The following is an 18,658-nucleotide window of genomic DNA, read 5'->3' as shown; positions in this document are numbered from 1 at the left end:
CACCATGCCGAGCGTCGGAGGATGTGCTCGGCAGACATAATAAGGGGGCCATTGCGCATACTTGAAGGCATGAGCTGAGTGGCTGATTCCTTCGCTGTCCTCTTTGTCATGTTATTGGTCGGCCGTCGACGACACGGCAACCTGTTTATCCAGGGTTTCCATTATGCATAGTCTTGATTCCCTCGATCACCTCCCAGGGGCAAGTGCTACTTACTATTTGATCCATGGTAACATCCATTGAAGACGGGTACTTCTTTTCCTTTTGGAACGAGAATCCATCCCACATGTATGCGATTAACTGCATTTGGTACAGCGATAGTTTTGTCCTTATCGAGGTTCTCTTAGCAACATTGAACATTCCCTGCAATATCCAACAGAATCTGCTTATGTTTTGAGTTCAGCTCACAGCCAGACTTCTAAGACTGAACGTTGTCGAACTTTGTATCATTAATACCTTTGCCAACAATTGGTGGATATCGTAACGCAGTTCTACGATGCGTGAAATCTTGATTGAGATTCGTGGTGACCTAGGCCCTGGTGAATGATAATCGCTCGGCAATGGAGACGATTGTCTCTGAAGCAGCAAGCAAACTTCGATCAATGGCTCAGAACGTATTATTGCTAGACTCTTACCCTGGACATATACACAGGTGCCAGCACGTGACCAGTTTCTCCGTTGGCATAGTGTGCACCAATCGCAGCGGCTATTGCCCCCTTAGCCACGATTGGCTGAAGGGCGGATGCTGAGGTATGGCATTTGGAGTATTCAATTTGGCTCAAGGATTTATGGAGAGAATCTGTCACTAACCACCTTCTGTCTGAGCAAGGAAGACTGGTCGGGATGTCGCACGCTCCGCCTACTCCTCCCTCGGTGGTGGTGAACACTGCCAGCGACAGACAACAAGTACCGCTGAGAGATTATCTAAACGCTCGAGTTGCGCCGTTCCTGAAGAAGGCCATTACGGAGAGTTTAAACGCCGAGTACGTGCTTCAACAGTCGTGGACTAGCTGGCAAGAATCAAATAATCTGCCTGCACAGGCGACACCTTCTGCGCTCTCCATCCATGCTAGGTATCCATGCTAATTCCCTTTTGCGCCAAAAGAGCAGAATTCCCTCTCCAATGGCTGGGAGAGTGCCTCATCCACCAGTCCATCCTATACGAAGGCAACCCAGACCGTACGAATATTCGCGAAAGATTTCTATACAAGTTTGAAGACCCCAAACCGCAAGAGCCGGCAGACGCATCAGTCGCTGCTTCAGCGCCAGCGACAGCGCCAGCACCTCCGCATCGTTCACCGTCGGCGCAACCAGAGCCAGCGCCTATCCCACCACAAGAGCCTACAGTCCTACAGCCTGAGATTACCATGAACGAAGCCAGCGAAGGTGTTTCAGGACAGCCACAACCCTCGCAGCCAGCTGCAGAGGACGACGCTGCGCCGCAGACCGCACCTGTAACAGAAGAACCTGCTGTCAACGGAGTCAAGGAGGAAGGAGAGGCAAGAGTGGGAGACGCAACAAGAGATATTGATACTGAAATGGGAGGAACATCATGACGAAAAGGAGGGTTTACACTCAGGTTGCATAGTGCGGACTAGCATTTGTACTGGGGTTGGCGTTGTGCCGGGACGGTCATTTGGGTCTTGGAATCTTAATCTGATACCCTACAGCTATTTTTCTAAGTCATAAGATGGAATTCGGAATCACAAATGTGGAAAAAGTAAGAAAGTGTCAGGTTGACATGGAAAGGAGATGTGTAAGTGTGAGCCGCGTAGGGCTGCTCATACACTCTGGGCAGCTACAGACTGCGACACAATCATAGTCGCACACTCGTATACTCCTATTATTCACATCGCAGTCTGCATCCCCAGAGAAACAATAGGCCAAACCTGCTTGCATATCATTAGTCCCCGTTTTCGACATAAGAGCGAAAATGCAATCGTCGGGATGAGGGCGTTGAGAAATCAGAAGTCCATTTAGATCATCGAAGAGAACCCTGCTGGGCTTCCCTTCTGACATAAGAGGTACCAGAAATTATAAAAATTCAAAGTGTTTGTCATCATGCAATTTTGTAGAAACGATGTGAGATCGACTTTAGGACATACCTTGAAGTTGCTCAGGGTCACTATTGAGTAAAGGCGCCTTTGGTGTCTCTGCCTCGACACGGATCACGGGTGACTCAAAGTAACAGCCAATATACAGGATTCGAATGTACAATATCAATAATTCGAAAAGTCGATCCTGAGAGACGCGAGATTCACAGATGCAAACTCGGAAGCTCCCCAAATTTCATATAGCCGCCAAGATTTCACGGGTCTTGGCGGACCCACCACACAACTCCGAGCCAGTGCATCTGGGAAACCTGCACCCTACAACTTTCTTCAGGTCAGCCCGTTCTCTCTTTTCCACCGCGACAACTCTCGAAGCACCACCGCCAACATGGGTCGTCTTCACAGCAAAGGCAAAGGTATCAGCGCCTCGGCGATCCCTTACTCGCGCTCTGTGCCCACCTGGTTCAAATCCACCCCCGAGACGGTGGTTGACAACATCTGTAAACTCGCAAGGAAGGGTGCGACTCCGTCGCAAATTGGCGTTGTGTTGAGGGACAGCCATGGTGTTGCACAAGTCAAAGTCGTTACTGGTTAGTCCCCCGACCGCATTTGTCCTCGCTCAACGGCGTAGCAGTGACTGACTGACTCTCTGGTTGCAGGTAACAAGATTCTGAGAATCCTCAAGTCGAACGGTATGCACGCGCATCAATCAACCCCAGTGTGAGAAATGGAAAAAGCGTGCAAAGGAGGAAATCACTGCCTTCAATCTTTCATACACCCAATCTGGGAACAAAATTCTCAGCATGGCCTCTGGTATTGGTCCCATGAGACTGACAGAGTGACATTATACAGGTCTGGCGCCGGAAATTCCCGAAGACCTCTACTTCTTGATCAAGAAGGTGCGCATACCCTCAACTCAACCGGAAAATGTTCCAGATGACAATTTTTTTCTGCTCTTCATTTGGCTGACCCGGGGAATCTGCAGGCTGTCGCCGTCCGAAAACACCTCGAGCGCAACCGAAAGGACAAGGACTCCAAATTCCGACTCATCTTGATCGAGTCCAGGATTCACCGCCTGAGCAGATATTACAAGACGGTTGGTGTTCTGCAGCCAAACTGGAAATATGAGAGCGCCACGGCAAGCACTATGGTCGCATAAACGTTCTGAGGCGAGGACGGGGATCCCACATGCAGAGTGCAATCTATCCAAGAAGGGAACGAAGAAGCCGGGTTTTGCGAACACATCTCTCAGACCGCTCACGCTGTATCAGCGACGACGCTCAGGAGCCTGGATCGGAGTCATTATGAGACCTTAAGCAAGAGGCCGTGGGAGGCTATGACAAGACGTGCATAAAAGAGCTTCGAGGCGAAAAAGTTCAGTATCAGGGCTTTTCGTCAATAGACAGACCAGCCGATATCTGCCATAGCGTATTTGACTCGGCATCATTGCATGCTTGCACACCTGTGTCTTTGAAATCTTAACTCTTATCGCTTGCCAAACCCCCTGAGGGTAGTCCTTCGATAGCCGTAGAACTGCCAAAGGGGCATGAGAGAAGTGGGCTTTGATATCCGTTGTTCAGATATTCGAGGAACGGGGACATCAAGGCAATGGACACGTAGGAAGATGCAACTTTGCCAACCAAATGCCGTTTGATTTTGAACGGTACCCAACCATCCAAGATGCTTACAATGCAGAAACGCTCATGGTGGCCCGGAGCCACGATACATACAGTTGAGTACAATAACCGGGACATTGCTTTACCGCAAATGTACAAGTGGATTTCAGGTTGATGCCGATAGAATGCACCGAGCTCCCCTGGGTATCTTGAATGCTCCAGAAAAACGCCATCCGTGATGCCGCTGAACAGTAAGTGACAGGAACCACCGCAACGGAATTCGTGCCTTAGCCGCCCTGACTGATGCCCCCTGTTTGCTGCAAGGCCCCAACCTGTCTGCGCAAGTCGAGCCAGAAATCTTTTCCACTGGCCATAGCTCCAGCTTCAACCGAGTTAATAGTTATTGTGCGACAAGCGGGATTCTACTCACGCTTGGCGCCCCATGGGCTCGCAGGGGTTGCGGCTTGCGATTTGGTGTCCAGCTTGTAGAGAGGTGCTTTAACCTCGTATCCTCGCTTCAACGTCGCTTCGACAACATCGGCATTGAACCCCGCGATGGGTACATGATCGTCTGGCGGCGGGAGAGTAGTGGGAGTGGTTGTGGGACCATTCTGAATGTTGTCGGAGGACCTGCTCATGTTTGACCCTGCTTTTCCACCTCTTCTATTCTGATACGTATTGGAGCTGCCATCGCGGGATGCTGCAGAAGCGGAAGTGGACTGTCGCTGCTGGTTGGAGTTGGTACCTCGGGGATCGTTTCCTCGGCGTCCGGGGCGGTTCCTGACATTGTTGGTCATTTTGTAAGCGTATAACCGCAGATGAGCTGATAACAAAAACAGTGGAGAATTCGGGGATTGTGAAAAGGTATATGTACTCACTCTTCATTGGTATTCATTGAGGGTAGCGGCAGAAAACGAAACGAGCAAACCGTGCGTGCCCAGCGGTCACAAAAGAATGCGAATTGTCCATGCACAGGGCAATCACGTCCCGCAGACACGGTGCCAAGCCCCAGAGGATCCACACCGTCGGGGCTGCAAGTCGCGCTTAACCGAATTGACACGAGATCGCCATCTTGAAGCGACGACACTCAAAAAGCACCTCAACGCACTGTGACTACAGGACGTCCCCCAGAACATCATCCATCGCCTTAGTCTATCCGTATTACTGCCCTTCCTGCCTGCGCTCCAATCTGCGCCACCCTCACGAGACTGAATGGCCCCCCACGTACAAGAAAACGATCCGAAATCCTCCTGCGCCTCCTAGTCGAGGGTTAATCACAACCGTCGCGTCGGCTGCCGGCCACCGTGCTGGCAGGATGGGCCCTCTGAGATCTGTGCAGGCAAGAACACGCCCGCGCAGAGAATTCAAGCAGTTGTCGAAAGACTTCAACAATTCAGACGAGGAAGATCTCGCAGATTTCCAAGATGCAGAGCCTCCCTCGAAACGCATCCGCACGTCGCGCAGGGCTCAACCCCCCGTCAAGTGGACACCGGGAGGCAGAGGAGGCGGTGGCAGACATGTTGATCATGAGAGCACCCCTTCGACCACGAGAACACCTAATGCAGAGGAAGAATACGCGCTTCCCCGTACACGCACCAGACAAAGCCGCAACCCCAAGCAGACAATGATATCCACCCCGCGATACTCGGCCAGAAGCAGAAACAGAGGTGGCGCACGGCCACGATACAGCACAGCAGCTGCGGCCTCTGCCGCAGTGACGCATGGAGACGGGTACAAGCCTCGAGAAGAGCGTGGCTGGGAAGAGTTCCATCCTGATCTCGACCTTGATGCGGATTTTGCGGTTCTGCCTTCAGAAGAGGTAGACGGACTGGTCAAAAAGCCTACAACCGATGCCTCTAGCCAAGGCGCTCTGACGCCGACCGAGGGCGAAAGTCCTGTTCTTGGGGTTTCCACGCCTTTGAAGAGGCGACCTGGAAGGCCCCACCGAACCCAGAATTCGATGGTCAACGCTCTTCTGACACCTGAAGCGCCCAAATTCGTGCCCATGCCAGGGCCGAATCCGCGAGAACGCCTCACCTTACCGAAACCCTCATACCGAGAACTCGATCCTTTCTTATCGTATGAAATGAACAAGGAAATTGCCCAGGTTGACTTCGTGGACAAGTCTATGGCAAATGTCGGGTACCAAGAGAGTGAAATATTCTTACGGCCGGAGCGGACGCTGATCAGACAGATGGAAGGCTCCGCGGAGGAAGACCTCGATCTCAGTCCCGACCTCATGACACACGGAGAGAATTCTGCTATTGGTAGTACGGGCGTTGGACGAGTCGAGTATGACATGGACGAACAGGATGTTAAGTGGCTCGAGGCTTTCAATAAAGGGAGGTCCAAGGATGGTGTCCAAATCATCAAGCCAGCAATATTTGAGATTACGATGACCAAAATCGAAAAGGAATGGCATGCACTAGAAAAGAGAATACCGAAACCCAACCCAAAGGCGCCTCAGACGCAGCGGCCACGATCGAGTTCCGCCGCTGCCGTCAATGGTGAGCCTGCCGGAGAAGAGCCAGACAGCAAATGCGCGATTTGCGACGATGGCGACTGTGAGAATGCCAATGCCATAGTGTTCTGCGATGGCTGTGATCTCGCTGTACATCAAGAATGTTATGGTGTGCCTTACATTCCCGAAGGACAATGGTTGTGCAGAAAATGCCAACTTGTGGGAAATTCCCGACCGAGCTGCATTTTCTGCCCCAATGAGGGCGGCGCCTTTAAGCAAACCAACAATTCGAAGTGGGCGCACCTTTTCTGTGCCATCTGGATTCCAGAAGTCACTATCGGCAATCCATCCTTGATGGAACCTATCACCGACGTTGAAAAAGTGCCCACAAGTCGTTGGAGACTCGTCTGCTACATTTGCAAACAGGAGATGGGGGCTAGCATTCAATGCAGCGACGGCCGCTGTTACGAGCCTTTTCATCTGACCTGTGCACGCCAAGCTGGCCTCTTTTTGCAAATGAAAACAGGCGGCGGCCAGAATACCCTAATGGAGCCGTCACAGCTCAAGGCGTATTGCCATAAACACACTCCTGGTGATTGGAAGCGTCAGCATCACACTGACAAAGCCTACGAAGAGGCGGTCAAGTACTTCAAAGAACATTTCCGGGGGCAGATCTGGGCAGATAGTCGTGCCTCTGCCTTGGCGATTCATGACATCCAAGATACGCCTACAACGGACAAGGGTCAGTTGAAGGTGACTCTGACTAACAAGAAGGGACAAAAGCAGAAAACGGTCTGGCGACTGCCTTCAGGTGCTCCCGTGATCCCCGAAGTCATTCTCAAGTCTATCGAGGAGTCTCTGGTAAGATTCACCGTGCACAAGAAGAAGGAATATGTCTCTGAAATCTGCAAATACTGGACCCTGAAACGTGAAGCTCGTAGGGGCGCTGCCCTTCTGAAGCGGCTGCAATTACAGATGGATACATTCAGCTCCTTCGAGGTCACACGTCGCGATTACAAGGCCCAAGGCGCAGCCGGCCGTGCCAGGCTTGAACGTCGCATTGATTTCGCTGAGAGGCTGGCAAAGGACATGGACAAGATCGTGCAGCTGTGCAACTTGATCAAAGAACGCGAAGCGGCGAAACTGCAAGAGGCTCGCATGTTGAAGGAAGTCGTCGACATCGTCTACTTCCCTGTTCCACATCTTCTAGAGCCGATTATCGAGAAAGCGCTCAAGTAAGTCTCGCTGCCCCATGTTTCAGCTTCGATGCTAACAAATTTCAGACTTGACAGAGGCCTGTTCCGTACAGGATTGCTCGAATTACAGGCCAAAGTCTTCAGGAAAGAGCACACTTCAATCGCGAGCTTTTCCAATGATGTGGTGCAGGTGATCAACTCGCAATTCGGCAACAGTGCAGGAAGCTTCTCAGAATTAATTTCGTTGGTGAGCGGCCGAGCCGAAGACATGAAACCCGAAGACCGGGATCGACGTACACTTGCCCGACGAGTTGCCAAAGGCATTGAACCTCTCCTAGAAGAAGCCACAAGGAAAGAAGCTGAATTGCACGGTCGGCCGTACGCTGAGCAGATTAGAGAGATGGACGAAGCACTCCTCTCTCGACGTGGCTCGTTGGCACAGTCCATGGAGATTCCGGTTATTGATTCTGTCGAATTGAAACACGAGGTTGGGATCGCTAGTCCAGCCGAGGCCGAAGTTGAAATGGTTGAGGCTGCAACTTCCGTGCAAGAACCGACTCGTATTGAGGAAACCGTCAAGGATCCCGAAATGCCTGCTGCAAAGGATGATTTGCTTAAACACAACAGCCAGGAGATGGCATCTCATCTGGTTTCCGCTAGTACACCGCCCGCTTCCACGAATGGATTCAGGCATGAATCACATGCAAATGGGATTGGGACGGCGGAATCAGGACAGCAAGTGGAGCCACCGACGCCTCCAATGAGTTTGGAGGGCCATTCTCAAAGTCTCCAGTCCGATGGTGGCATTCCTTGGTACGTTACTCAATTTGATCCAGAAGGCACAACCATCTTCGAAGAACGCTGGACAGGACCAGAAGTGTTGCGCGAAATGAGTGAAGAGCTTAGTGAGATGGATGAAGACGAACTCCAAGGACTGGGAACAGTCGATGACATCGTCGGACACACTAATGGTGTTGCCGTGGATGACGAGGCCACAGACTCAAAGACGGAGGGAGCTACAGCCAAGAAAAGAATATTGAGGAGCAAACCAGGCAATGTCCCCAATTGGGCTACCAGGTCTCTCCGGAATCGGCGGTGAGAAATACCGAGTATACGAAGGATCGATGTTGGATTGTCTGCCTCGGCTTCGATTACACCATCCTCCTTTCTTGCGCTACACTCTCAGTGTAACTGACTAGCTGTAGCATTCAATAGCAAACTAAATCTATTGAAGGTGTGAACACATTCCACCATAGGGTGCGGTAAAAGGTAGAACGACTCTCCTATGACTGTGTCACGGCATGTTGAACCTCACAAATCTAAAGACAATAGGTGGGCTCGGTGGTAAGGCTGGCTTGACGAGGCTGAGTGGTCTCACGCCTCAACGGAGGAATGATTGACCGCTCCCGAGATCGTTCCTAATTGGGCAACTTTACCTTGGCGCTGAGTGCGCGTGTCCTGTAGCGATTTTTTGCCTTCGCCTCACTCTTCATCGTAGCCTTACAAACAATCCACCATCGCCAGCAGATATCAGCTCTTTTCATCATCAAAGAGATTTTCTGTCATTTCTTTATCAGCTCCGGGTGTCCACAATCCCTAGAGCTTGTTGAAACTGTAACCAAGGCCTTGAAAACGAGGTCGCAGTCAATTGACTTCAGCCCCCTTGGCTCAACACATTTGCATCAGCCTGATACCATGGCCGACTTCGAGGACTCTGCTGCTCGCTACGAAGGTACGTTTTCTAGTCATAAGACAACTGTCCAGATTTTTCTTTCTCACATTTTCTAGATGACCGCGCATATGAACGTCGCGATCGATCTGCCTCGCCTCGGGGAGATCGTGATGACCGAAACCGCAGCCGATCCCCAAATGGCCGCGACAGAGCGTAAGCCTCATTCCCTCCAGCGCTTTGCAAAGCTTTCTGACCAATTTCACTCCAGACCACCGCCTCCGTCTGACACTCGCATGAAAGACGCTCATGGGGATGATGAGGATGCCATGAACACTGGCTCCAATCTCTTCGTGACTGGAATTCACCCTCGTCTCACCGAAGCCGATGTCTCCCGCCTCTTCGAGAAGTATGGTGATGTTGAAAGCTGCTCAATCATGTTGGACCCCCATACCAAAGAGTCTCGTGGGTTTGGATTCGTCAAAATGGTCTCGAACGACCAAGCGGAGGCAGCCAAGGAAGGCTTGCAAGGCGAGGTTATCGAAGGCCGCGTCTTGAGCATCGAGAAAGCTCGTCGTGCCCGTCCTCGTACTCCCACTCCAGGGAAATACTTCGGCCCTCCCAAGCGCGGTGAGTAGGATGCCGACACCAGACGTAACATACTGACCTTGCACAGGTGACTTCCGTGGCCCACCTCGTGGCGGGTACCGCGACCGTTATGACGATCGTCGGGGAGGATACTCAGGTCGCCGTGACGATTACCGGGGCGGCGACTATCGCGGTGAATATCGCGGTGACTACCGTGGTGGTTCTCGATATGACGACTATGAAAGACGCGGCTACGGAGGTGGCAGACGCGACCGAGATGAAGGCTACGGCGGCCGCGGCATCGACCGATACGAGGGCGGTAGGCGCGAAGAGGGCTATGGCAGCGGCACGCGTGGAGATCGACGTGGCTACTATGAACGCAACGACGACCGTAGCTACCCTCCTGCTACCCGCGACGAAGCCCCTCGTGAGTACGCAGGTGGTCGAGACTATGCCCGTGAAGATCGTTATGCCAGCAGGTAAGCGGACGGACAAAAGAGGACTTGGATGTTGTCCCATTCTCCTTCACAAATTGTGGATTCCAGCCTTCGAGACATGGAATTCGAACCCTTCCATGTATCTGAAATGTGCGCTCTGCTAGCTGCGGCAACGAAAACGTCACCCTGTTGTTTCGAGACAGAATGGTTAATGGTCGACTCCATTCGGCGCAGCGGGATTACGGTTATGGACTGGGGCAACGGCGACAAAAGCAAAGCCACAGTTGCTCTTTATTGACGACTTTGGTGTCGACATGTATCACAACGAATTCGGCTGGGGCTTTTTTTCTCGTACTCGACTGATTCATCATAATCTTGTTGCGACAGTCATTCCAGCACACTTTTGATTCCGCGCACCTTGCTTCAGCCTCGATAGTTCGCCTTTTCCGCCAAAGAATCGGCGTCAAGACCCGACTGACTTGCTTGCCTTACGCAAATCTCAATCCAAAATAAACCAAGAAGATGACTCGCCCTGCGCCGTACATACACAGCATGATTCACACGCCAGTAGTTTCACCGAGCAGATCTAACCCGCCTTTGTCAACTCTGCGCCGTCATTTCGCCATGCCAAAGCCGCACTGAAGTTGTGGTTGTCCAGGCGATCAACGGCGCCACCCACCGAAGTACCAGAACGGCACTTGCTCAACATGTAAAAATCACCCATCTTCACTGCACGCGCCCAAACCTTACATCGCTGCGAACAGGTAAGTCGAATACGGCAGCACTCGGATCGTGGTGAGAAGACTATGCTATACGGCGGGCAGTCGATTATGTTCACCTACCAGAGCGGACAAAACTCTGGACGCAAACCGAATTTCCAGATTGGGGACGAACCTTTGCGTGCCTGTCGGTTTCCACTGCTGTCTCCAACTTGACATGCTTTGCGCGAAGCGCATTATGATGCCTTGGTCTCTATTTCCTCATGCTTCAGGTTGCACCTGGAACGACAGACCAAATTGTTAAACTGAAGATGCTGGCAGCCGTACTCCTCACGGAGAGTGCAGCGGCTCTCGGCGCAGCCAGATAATGCGTAGCCTTCAAGGACCACATGATCATCAAATAGTGGCTCAAGCAGGAGATGTCAGTCTATATGGTAAGTTCAGAAGGTCCAGCTGATTATCAAACAGGTGGGTTTGGACCTGGACCAGCACAGCCAGAATCTGTATTATGTTACTTTTTTCTTGATCTTCCTGCGTGGTTTGCAAGCCACGGCGGACTTGATGTGGATTACCATGGGCGCACCTCGAGATCAAGTAACGCGCTACATACTTGATGGTCCTAGCTTCATCACAGGGTAAAGGTCTTCATCACCTCAAGGTCTTTCAAGGTGATTGATGAAGATTTCACATTCTGCCTCCTTATGGTGTCATGTGCTTTGTCCGATTCCAGCAGTTCCAGGTAACCAGCTGCTTCTGCGGGCGACTCTAGATGTGGACGCGGCTTCAAACGTTCATTCATGTAATAGCGTCAATTAATTTATGCAATGCCAGCCACATTGGTGAATATTCTGTGGTCTCCCGCGTCAACACTCTTTGATCACCGTTATCACCCTGCTGAAAGACCAAAGGAGGAGTCCAAAATCGATAGTTCCAATGACAACTGCTTGGCAGACATGCAAAGCTGGTAAGATGCCTGAATGAGCCAGTCGGACTACGGATTCATGCAAGGCGAGGAACTCTGTGAGAGCCATGGTAACAGTCCCGGCCGGCCTGATTTGATCTATCACACATTGACACACTTACTAACCTGACTTTGCATGGGGAAACTGCATCACCTATTGGAGGAGAAGGTGAGGAAGCAGCAGTATCACAATGTGAGCGCGTCAAGCAGTGCAATGATTGGGCGAGATGCAAGGCAGAAGCTCGGACCATGGGGGTGATGCTGGGCGAATGGGGACGACAACTCGCCATGACCAGCCGTGCCAGCGCAGGTCTCGACTCCTCTCTACGTTTCAACAACTATATCTAACCGCCCATCCGACCGCTTTGTCGACCCGGCTTCTTCTTCTCTTCATCCACACATTGATTGTCTGGCGTCTCCTATTCCTCGATTTCCTTACGATCTAGATTTGGCTGGTCCAATTCTATTATTGTCTCTATCATACTCAACTGCTATTCTTGCATCTGCTCCACTGCCCCGCTATTCACATCTGCATCTTTTTGTTATATCTTCAACAACGCCACTCCAGCAAGCTTGATAACAGGCCTTCGCAATCTGTTGAACAGACTCAAGATACAACAAGTCAAACATCATATCAATCACCACATTCATACAATCAATCAAGATATAATCATGCTTGCCTCACGAGCCGCAAAGCCAAAGTTGTCGTTGAGCATCTCGACCTCTACTGCTCAAGCAACCAGACCAACACTCTCACTCAAGTCTCCCATGACACCATTGAGATCACCTCTGAAATCCCCTGTCTCGCCGTCACCCGCCAGCCCAACTGCACGAAACACCAGACTCAACCAGCGGGGCTACTCGACGCTGCAACAGCCAACATATTCATATGTCAACACCAGCTCATCAAGAAGCATCTTGAAGAAGTCTTCTTCCAAGACCAGCACGCAACGGCGACAACTGTCCTTCTCCGACACTCCTGTCGTATACAGTGTAACGCCTATCGAGGAAGAGGACTACTATGGCTCTCACGTCAAGATATCGAAGGACGAGCGACGATGGGGACGGAGATGACGGGCCAGTCCGGCATGTTTCTTGTTTGGGTTTTTTGAGCGATTTGATATGTTGTAAAACCTTTCCGCAATGAGGGATCGGCTGCTGATCTACGACCTGTTGATGATGTACCATTTTGATGTAACGCGTCGGCTCCTCTCCCAGGGGGCTTCAAAGGGGGCCAACAAAAAGAATATAATCCAAGAACTACAGAAAGAGTTGAAGCGGGAAAAACCACAGTCTTTTACCTGACACTCTCAAGAATAGTCAATATATGACCTTCTCTTGTCTTTTGTTCGCCCTTGGTGATTTTCTCTTACCGACACTGCGGGCACGAGTGTCTCGGTTGTATATTGGGCACACGGCCTCATAGATGGGTGAGTGGCCGCACCATTTCTAGTGGCGAGACGCAACCCCGGTATAGAGAATTTAGCCAATGTTCGGCTAGATGAGAAAAGCTAGGTCTACCCTATATCGTTACTGGGATCCTTTTCCAGAACACAGGAACGAATCCACCTCAGCATATCCAATGCGACAGAGGACGCACAGAGTATTCAGTGGAGGGGTAAGTGGGTATGCAAATCATGGCTGCCAATCTGCCATGGCTAAATATAGGGTCTTTAAGAGATTAAGCGCCTGGCAAGCGACCTCGAGTTTCATATCCTCCAACCTCAGTCGAACATCTCAGAAGCACGCCGTGTGTCTTCTTGCGGTTTTTCAAGATGACATGAATGGCGATTATCTGCTCGCATGTAGAGCCGAACGGTCTGTTGTCCTGGAGACTGCTTTCTATGGGGCGACGCGAGCACTCCAAGTCCCGTTTGTGTGAATCCATGCCTCCCTGAGATTGATGCTCAGCGGCTATCATGACTTCGGAATCCACCGCATGCCCTGGCCTCGGACCCAGCCAATGTGCATGGTTGCAACCAACAAGATGCTAGAGTTCTGGGGCATCGAAAGTTTCTGCTACTGGGCAGCGTGCTTGTGTGTATCCAAAAATTCTCGAAACCGCTTGAGTTCTGCCCGGCTTGATCGCCCCGGTCCATGTCTGCCAGCGGCTACTGAGATTCGCTTGATCGACAGCCGCTTTGTGCTGTGTTGCGAATGGCTCGCTTGGGCCTGAGAGGTAGGGCTGGCTGGCTGCCAAATATACTTTCTGCGACTACATTGGTATGATCCACACCACCTCATGGCCCCCCTCTCGAGGCTCGAGTTTCACTTGATCGTAGGAGATGGATCCTTCAGTGGTCAGCGCGTCTGGATTTCGCCTTGGGCGTCCATCTCTTGCAGTTCCCCGAGGCGCCGTTGCATATTTTGCGCCGGGGAGGCTGATTGTCGAGCACTTTGTACTTATGAAACTGGGTGGCTCGAGACCTGAGCTGCTTGGGTTTCGCGTCTCTTTCAAATCTGAGATTGACGCCCGTGTGTTTGAAGTTCTTTGGCAGGGCTGTTTGCGCTGGACGCAATTGTTCATAAGAGGGGTGGTCAGGCTCGAGTCATCCAGGCATACAACATTTCATGCCATCCAGTCCTCAGACGTGCTGCACCGGGTTCAGCTCAGTCGTTTCCTTTTTCATTTTTCTTGTACACTCGCTCCTCCTCTCCACCTTCATAATCATAATTCGGACCAATTTCCTTTTTGTTCGCGCAACCATTCCACCGACCAAGGCCTCGACTCATCGGCCTGCGCATGACAAGGAATGCCAAAGCAGCCAACTATAGCCCGACGAGTTCAGCGACCAGCTCCATACAGCCTCCGAGCGCCAGCGACCATGGTCACCAGCATGCCCCCGACCATGACTCCGTGGAATCCTCCTCAAATGCACAGCCTGCACTACGCAGATCACAGCCTCCAATATGGCCAACAACAAATGATGTCCAACTACCTACAGTCTGTCCCTAACTCCATGCCCCCTGTTCCTCATCTGCAGAGGGAAACGATCCCACGTCCGGGCCAGAGTGGTCCTTGGAACGCCGAGGAGGACAATATCCTGTTGGATGCGAAGGGTCGGGGATTGTCGTGGGAGGAGATCCACCGACGATATTTCCCCAACAAGTCGGCCAACGCATGTCGAAAGAGACATGAGAGGGTGTTGGCCAAGATGCGCGACACCGACTGGGACGAGGCCAGAATCCAGAGGGTGACAGACGCGTACAACCGGCACCGGCATTCGATATGGCAACCTCTATGCAAGGAGCTTGGAGAGTCTATGTCAGACGTGGAGAAAGTGGTATGTGGAGATTGATTGCCGCCGGCCATCTGACCTCCAGCTAACTGATGTTCTGTTCAGATGTTTCAACAGGGGCTTCGAAACCTGAGGAACCCTTCTCGCTCCAGCCATGCTCGAAACAGATCACGAGCTAGTTCCGGTCAGGGAGTGAGCGACTATGAACGCGGCTCATCACTGGACGAAGAATATGGTCATACCGATGACAGTGGCATCAGCCTCGGGAATACTGCACATAGTCGACGTGCCAGTGAGATAACATCTGGTTTATCTACGGAGAGTCTTCCTTCTGTCAACCGTCTGCTCTCTGAGACAGTTGGGTATGGATACACAGCATGAACGTGAGTAAGACTGGATGGTCTGAAACTGGCAAAAAGGAGGAAATCTGCTCAGCTGGGGGGCATATCTAACGACGCAATGACCTGAGTTTGGGCTTTATTTGGCGTATGCAAAGAAACGGCGTACATGCACTGTATTACTGTATCATATACATGTACTTCGAGAGGTTCCAGGGCAAACAGGGAGGACTCTGAAGAGCGCTGCTAGGAAAGACATACGGTCACAGCACAGGGTTATATCGCAATGCATGATATTTTTTCTCTCTCTCACACACTCATATTTGCCTTTGTCCGGAAAATCCCACTGCTGCGTGGGCGCGTGAGGCTCTGGACCCCTACGCATACAAAGCATAGGAAAACTTCCGCCGGAGCTTCATTCGGCTCGCGGACTTTTATGCCGAGGTCTAGCCCCGATATGGTAAGACGCCCAGCTTGTGCCTGAACCGGGATTGCCTGTACGGGCTAGAACAACGGCTAAATCGATAGCGAGACCAGCGAGACCAGCGAGACCAAAGCTCCAAATTTTTGTTTAATTTTGTGCCCCCGAAACTGCGGTTTTGTAGGGCGAGAAAGGGTCAGAAAGGGACACCCTTCACCACCGCCTTTTGCATAAGCAATTTCTTGCCTCGAGCTTGCTTCTTGTCTCGTATGTCCTTCAGTCTCGTCACTCTACCTGCGGTCTGCAGTTCCCTTTGACGGCTGATCCACTTCGATTTTTTATCTCTCACTTTCAATCGTCGTGTCCGCGCTCATCCCCGCGACCGAACGAACCTCCTGGAGCGGTTTGAAGAGCAACAACTTGTCGACCAATCGATCCTAGATTCCTCATTTGACCGACTTGTAGTCTATTATAGACCATGGCGACCGTCACAGAAGCTGTAAAAGAGTCCCTACTGGGCTCATCGGCTCCCTCAAGCCTGTCGACAGAGTCGCGCATGACCTTCCTGCGACATGCAAACAAGGATGAAGATGGAGAGCTTTACATGAACGAGGAGGATTTTATCAATGCCATCGCGCCACCAGAGGAAGATTATGTGAGTCCTCCCGTCCCCTGCGCGTCACATGTCGCTCGTCGTCCGATCCCTTGCGCACATGTCGGTTAACGCGCTCTCCCTGTTCGCAGCACAAAATTAAACGGGAACAATATGGCATCCTCTTCGGGGTCGCGGACCGTCACAAGCGCGGTAAAATCACCATGTCGGAATGGGCCGCCTTTGACAATCTCCTCGCCAAATCGGACGCAGAGTATGAGATCGCTTTCAGGTTGTTCGACGAAGATGGTACTGGTTCGATCAAGTCAGACACCTTCCAAAAGATCTACGAACAGAACAGAGGCCAAGAGAGTATCCCCTTTGATTTCAACTCGGAATGGGCTTCGCTATATATTGGTGGGAAAAATAAGAGACATGAGATGACCTACCCACAATTTGCGCAGATGATGCGTGGTTTGCAGGGCGAGCGCATCCGGCAGGCATTCCATTTGTACGACAAAGATAAAGATGGCTATATCGACCCAGAGGATTTTGAACGCATCATCCGAGCCACTGCGGGACATAAGTTGTCCGACCACCTCTTGGAGAACCTGCCAACTCTGTGCAATATCTCGTCGGGCACCAAGATCTCGTATGCAAATGTCCGCGCCTTCCAGAACGTCATCCGCGAGATGGACCTACTCGATCTGATCATCCGTAACGCCACCGCAAAATCTCCAGACGGCAGGATTGATCGTACGGATTTCCTCAACGAGGCTGCTCGGTTGACCCGCTTTTCTCTCTACACCCCCATGGAAGCCGACATCTTGTTTCACTTTGCCGGTCTCGACACCCCTTCCGGCCGGTTGGCTCTAGATGACTTCGCCAAGGTTTTGGATGCCAGCTACCAAACAGCCGGTGCGAAATTGAATGCTGTGGCCGAAGCTGCCGACCGCGCGGTGTCCAAATCTCAACAGTTGCTTCGCGGCTTGCTCGAATCTGCACACCATTTCGGTCTTGGCTCCATCGCCGGCGCGTTTGGTGCATTCATGGTCTATCCGATCGATCTGGTCAAGACACGCATGCAAAACCAGCGGAGCACCCGACCTGGTGAACGACTTTATGAGAACTCCATCGACTGTGCCCGCAAGGTTATACGAAATGAAGGTATTCGTGGCTTGTACTCGGGCGTACTGCCTCAATTGGTCGGGGTTGCTCCTGAAAAAGCCATCAAGCTCACAGTGAATGATCTCGTGCGAGGAAGATTTACGGACAAGCAGACTGGCAAGATCCCCCTCTGGGCGGAGATCCTTGCTGGAGGTTCCGCAGGGGCGTGTCAAGTGGTAAGTGCCAGGCTATGAGGGCTTTTGACCTCACGAATTGAAATGCGAGACGCTGACGGTGTGCTCCGCATAACAGGTCTTTACCAACCCGCTCGAAATCGTCAAAATCCGCCTGCAGGTCCAAGGTGAACTGGCCAAGAAATCCGACGCGGTTCCCAAACGTAGTGCGATGTGGATCGTTCGCAATCTCGGTATCCTGGGCTTGTACAAGGGTGTCACAGCATGCTTGTTGCGCGACGTTCCTTTTTCGGCCATCTACTTCCCCACGTACAGTCACCTCAAGAGAGATTTCTTCGGCGAATCACCCACCAAGTCGTTGGGTGTATTGCAGCTGTTGACTGCCGGTGCCATTGCAGGCATGCCAGCAGCATATCTCACGACCCCTTGCGATGTGATCAAGACCCGACTGCAGGTAGAAGCCCGTAAGGGAGAAGCAACATACAACGGTCTCGGAGACTGCGCGCGCAAGATTCTCAAAGAGGAAGGGTTCAAGGCCTTTTTCAAGGGCGGCCCGGCACGTATCCTGCGTTCATCACCGCAATTTGGCTTTACGCTGGCAGCGTACGAAGTGCTGTCGAAGCTGCTCCCGTTCCCTGGTTCAGACGAGGCCGAGAAGAAGTCGGCAGGCGGAGTCACAGGCAGAGTGGAACCGGGCGTTGGCCTTAGGGAGGCAAAAGCCCCGTTACCGTACCTGCGCAGCCGGAATGCTTTGAAGATCTTGCTTGACCTGGACGTTAATTTCGGCCGGGTCAAGCCGGGTCAGCTGCAGCAACATGCCATGGCAGCGGCAGCGGGCAAGGAGGCTGTCGAAAAAGGCGTTGGCTGGTTCGGAGGGAAACTGTGATTCAAGTGAGGGGAGACATGCTCCTTTTCTTCCTCTCTTCCCCTTTCTCTCCTTGGGACGCGAAGTGAGCAAAACGGGGATTGGGCTGGCGATACCCTTTTCCCTCCCTGGAAAGGCTTCTCATTTCCTCCACCTCCTCTTGCACGCAACGCATCGATTGGGATATGTACACGAGGGGACGCCGT

General features: G+C 51.9%; 8 protein-coding genes across 8 annotated transcripts; 7 read left to right on the top strand and 1 right to left on the bottom strand.

Moving 5' to 3' along the window:
* Positions 1–841: 841 nt before the first annotated feature.
* Z520_05397 (uncharacterized protein) lies at positions 842–1,554 on the top strand (the record flags this gene model as incomplete). The annotated part of the gene is made up of 2 exons (XM_016775900.1): positions 842–981; positions 1,104–1,554. 2 exons carry the CDS (start codon positions 842–844, stop codon positions 1,552–1,554), a joined length of 591 nt encoding a protein of 196 aa, XP_016633059.1.
* Positions 1,555–2,437: 883 nt separating this feature from the next.
* Positions 2,438–3,208, top strand: Z520_05396 (40S ribosomal protein S13; the record flags this gene model as incomplete). Its single annotated transcript, XM_016775899.1, has 4 exons — positions 2,438–2,639; positions 2,709–2,741; positions 2,902–2,948; positions 3,035–3,208. The coding sequence occupies 4 exons, from the start codon at positions 2,438–2,440 to the stop codon at positions 3,206–3,208; spliced, it is 456 nt and encodes a 151-aa protein (XP_016633058.1).
* Positions 3,209–3,952: 744 nt separating this feature from the next.
* On the bottom strand, positions 3,953–4,462 carry Z520_05395 (uncharacterized protein; the record flags this gene model as incomplete). The annotated part of the gene is made up of 2 exons (XM_016775898.1): positions 3,953–4,047; positions 4,096–4,462. 2 exons carry the CDS (start codon positions 4,460–4,462, stop codon positions 3,953–3,955), a joined length of 462 nt encoding a protein of 153 aa, XP_016633057.1.
* A 518-nt stretch (positions 4,463–4,980) lies between these two features.
* On the top strand, positions 4,981–8,421 carry Z520_05394 (uncharacterized protein; the record flags this gene model as incomplete). Its single annotated transcript, XM_016775897.1, has 2 exons — positions 4,981–7,361; positions 7,410–8,421. The coding sequence occupies 2 exons, from the start codon at positions 4,981–4,983 to the stop codon at positions 8,419–8,421; spliced, it is 3,393 nt and encodes a 1,130-aa protein (XP_016633056.1).
* Positions 8,422–9,017: 596 nt separating this feature from the next.
* Z520_05393 (uncharacterized protein) lies at positions 9,018–10,062 on the top strand (the record flags this gene model as incomplete). The annotated part of the gene is made up of 4 exons (XM_016775896.1): positions 9,018–9,054; positions 9,111–9,207; positions 9,263–9,621; positions 9,668–10,062. 4 exons carry the CDS (start codon positions 9,018–9,020, stop codon positions 10,060–10,062), a joined length of 888 nt encoding a protein of 295 aa, XP_016633055.1.
* Positions 10,063–12,368: 2,306 nt separating this feature from the next.
* Positions 12,369–12,770, top strand: Z520_05392 (uncharacterized protein; the record flags this gene model as incomplete). The annotated part of the gene is made up of 1 exon (XM_016775895.1): positions 12,369–12,770. The coding sequence occupies one exon, from the start codon at positions 12,369–12,371 to the stop codon at positions 12,768–12,770; it is 402 nt and encodes a 133-aa protein (XP_016633054.1).
* A 1,751-nt stretch (positions 12,771–14,521) lies between these two features.
* Positions 14,522–15,316, top strand: Z520_05391 (uncharacterized protein; the record flags this gene model as incomplete). The annotated part of the gene is made up of 2 exons (XM_016775894.1): positions 14,522–14,980; positions 15,041–15,316. The coding sequence occupies 2 exons, from the start codon at positions 14,522–14,524 to the stop codon at positions 15,314–15,316; spliced, it is 735 nt and encodes a 244-aa protein (XP_016633053.1).
* An 856-nt stretch (positions 15,317–16,172) lies between these two features.
* Positions 16,173–18,473, top strand: Z520_05390 (uncharacterized protein; the record flags this gene model as incomplete). The annotated part of the gene is made up of 3 exons (XM_016775893.1): positions 16,173–16,349; positions 16,439–17,629; positions 17,706–18,473. 3 exons carry the CDS (start codon positions 16,173–16,175, stop codon positions 18,471–18,473), a joined length of 2,136 nt encoding a protein of 711 aa, XP_016633052.1.
* Between the last annotated feature and the right edge of the window lie 185 nt (positions 18,474–18,658).

Source organism: Fonsecaea multimorphosa (assembly GCF_000836435.1).
Source record: "Fonsecaea multimorphosa CBS 102226 unplaced genomic scaffold supercont1.9, whole genome shotgun sequence".
Lineage (NCBI taxonomy): Eukaryota > Fungi > Ascomycota > Eurotiomycetes > Chaetothyriales > Herpotrichiellaceae > Fonsecaea > Fonsecaea multimorphosa.
Note: the sequence above shows the minus strand (reverse complement) of the source record. Positions and strands in the feature narration are given on the sequence as shown.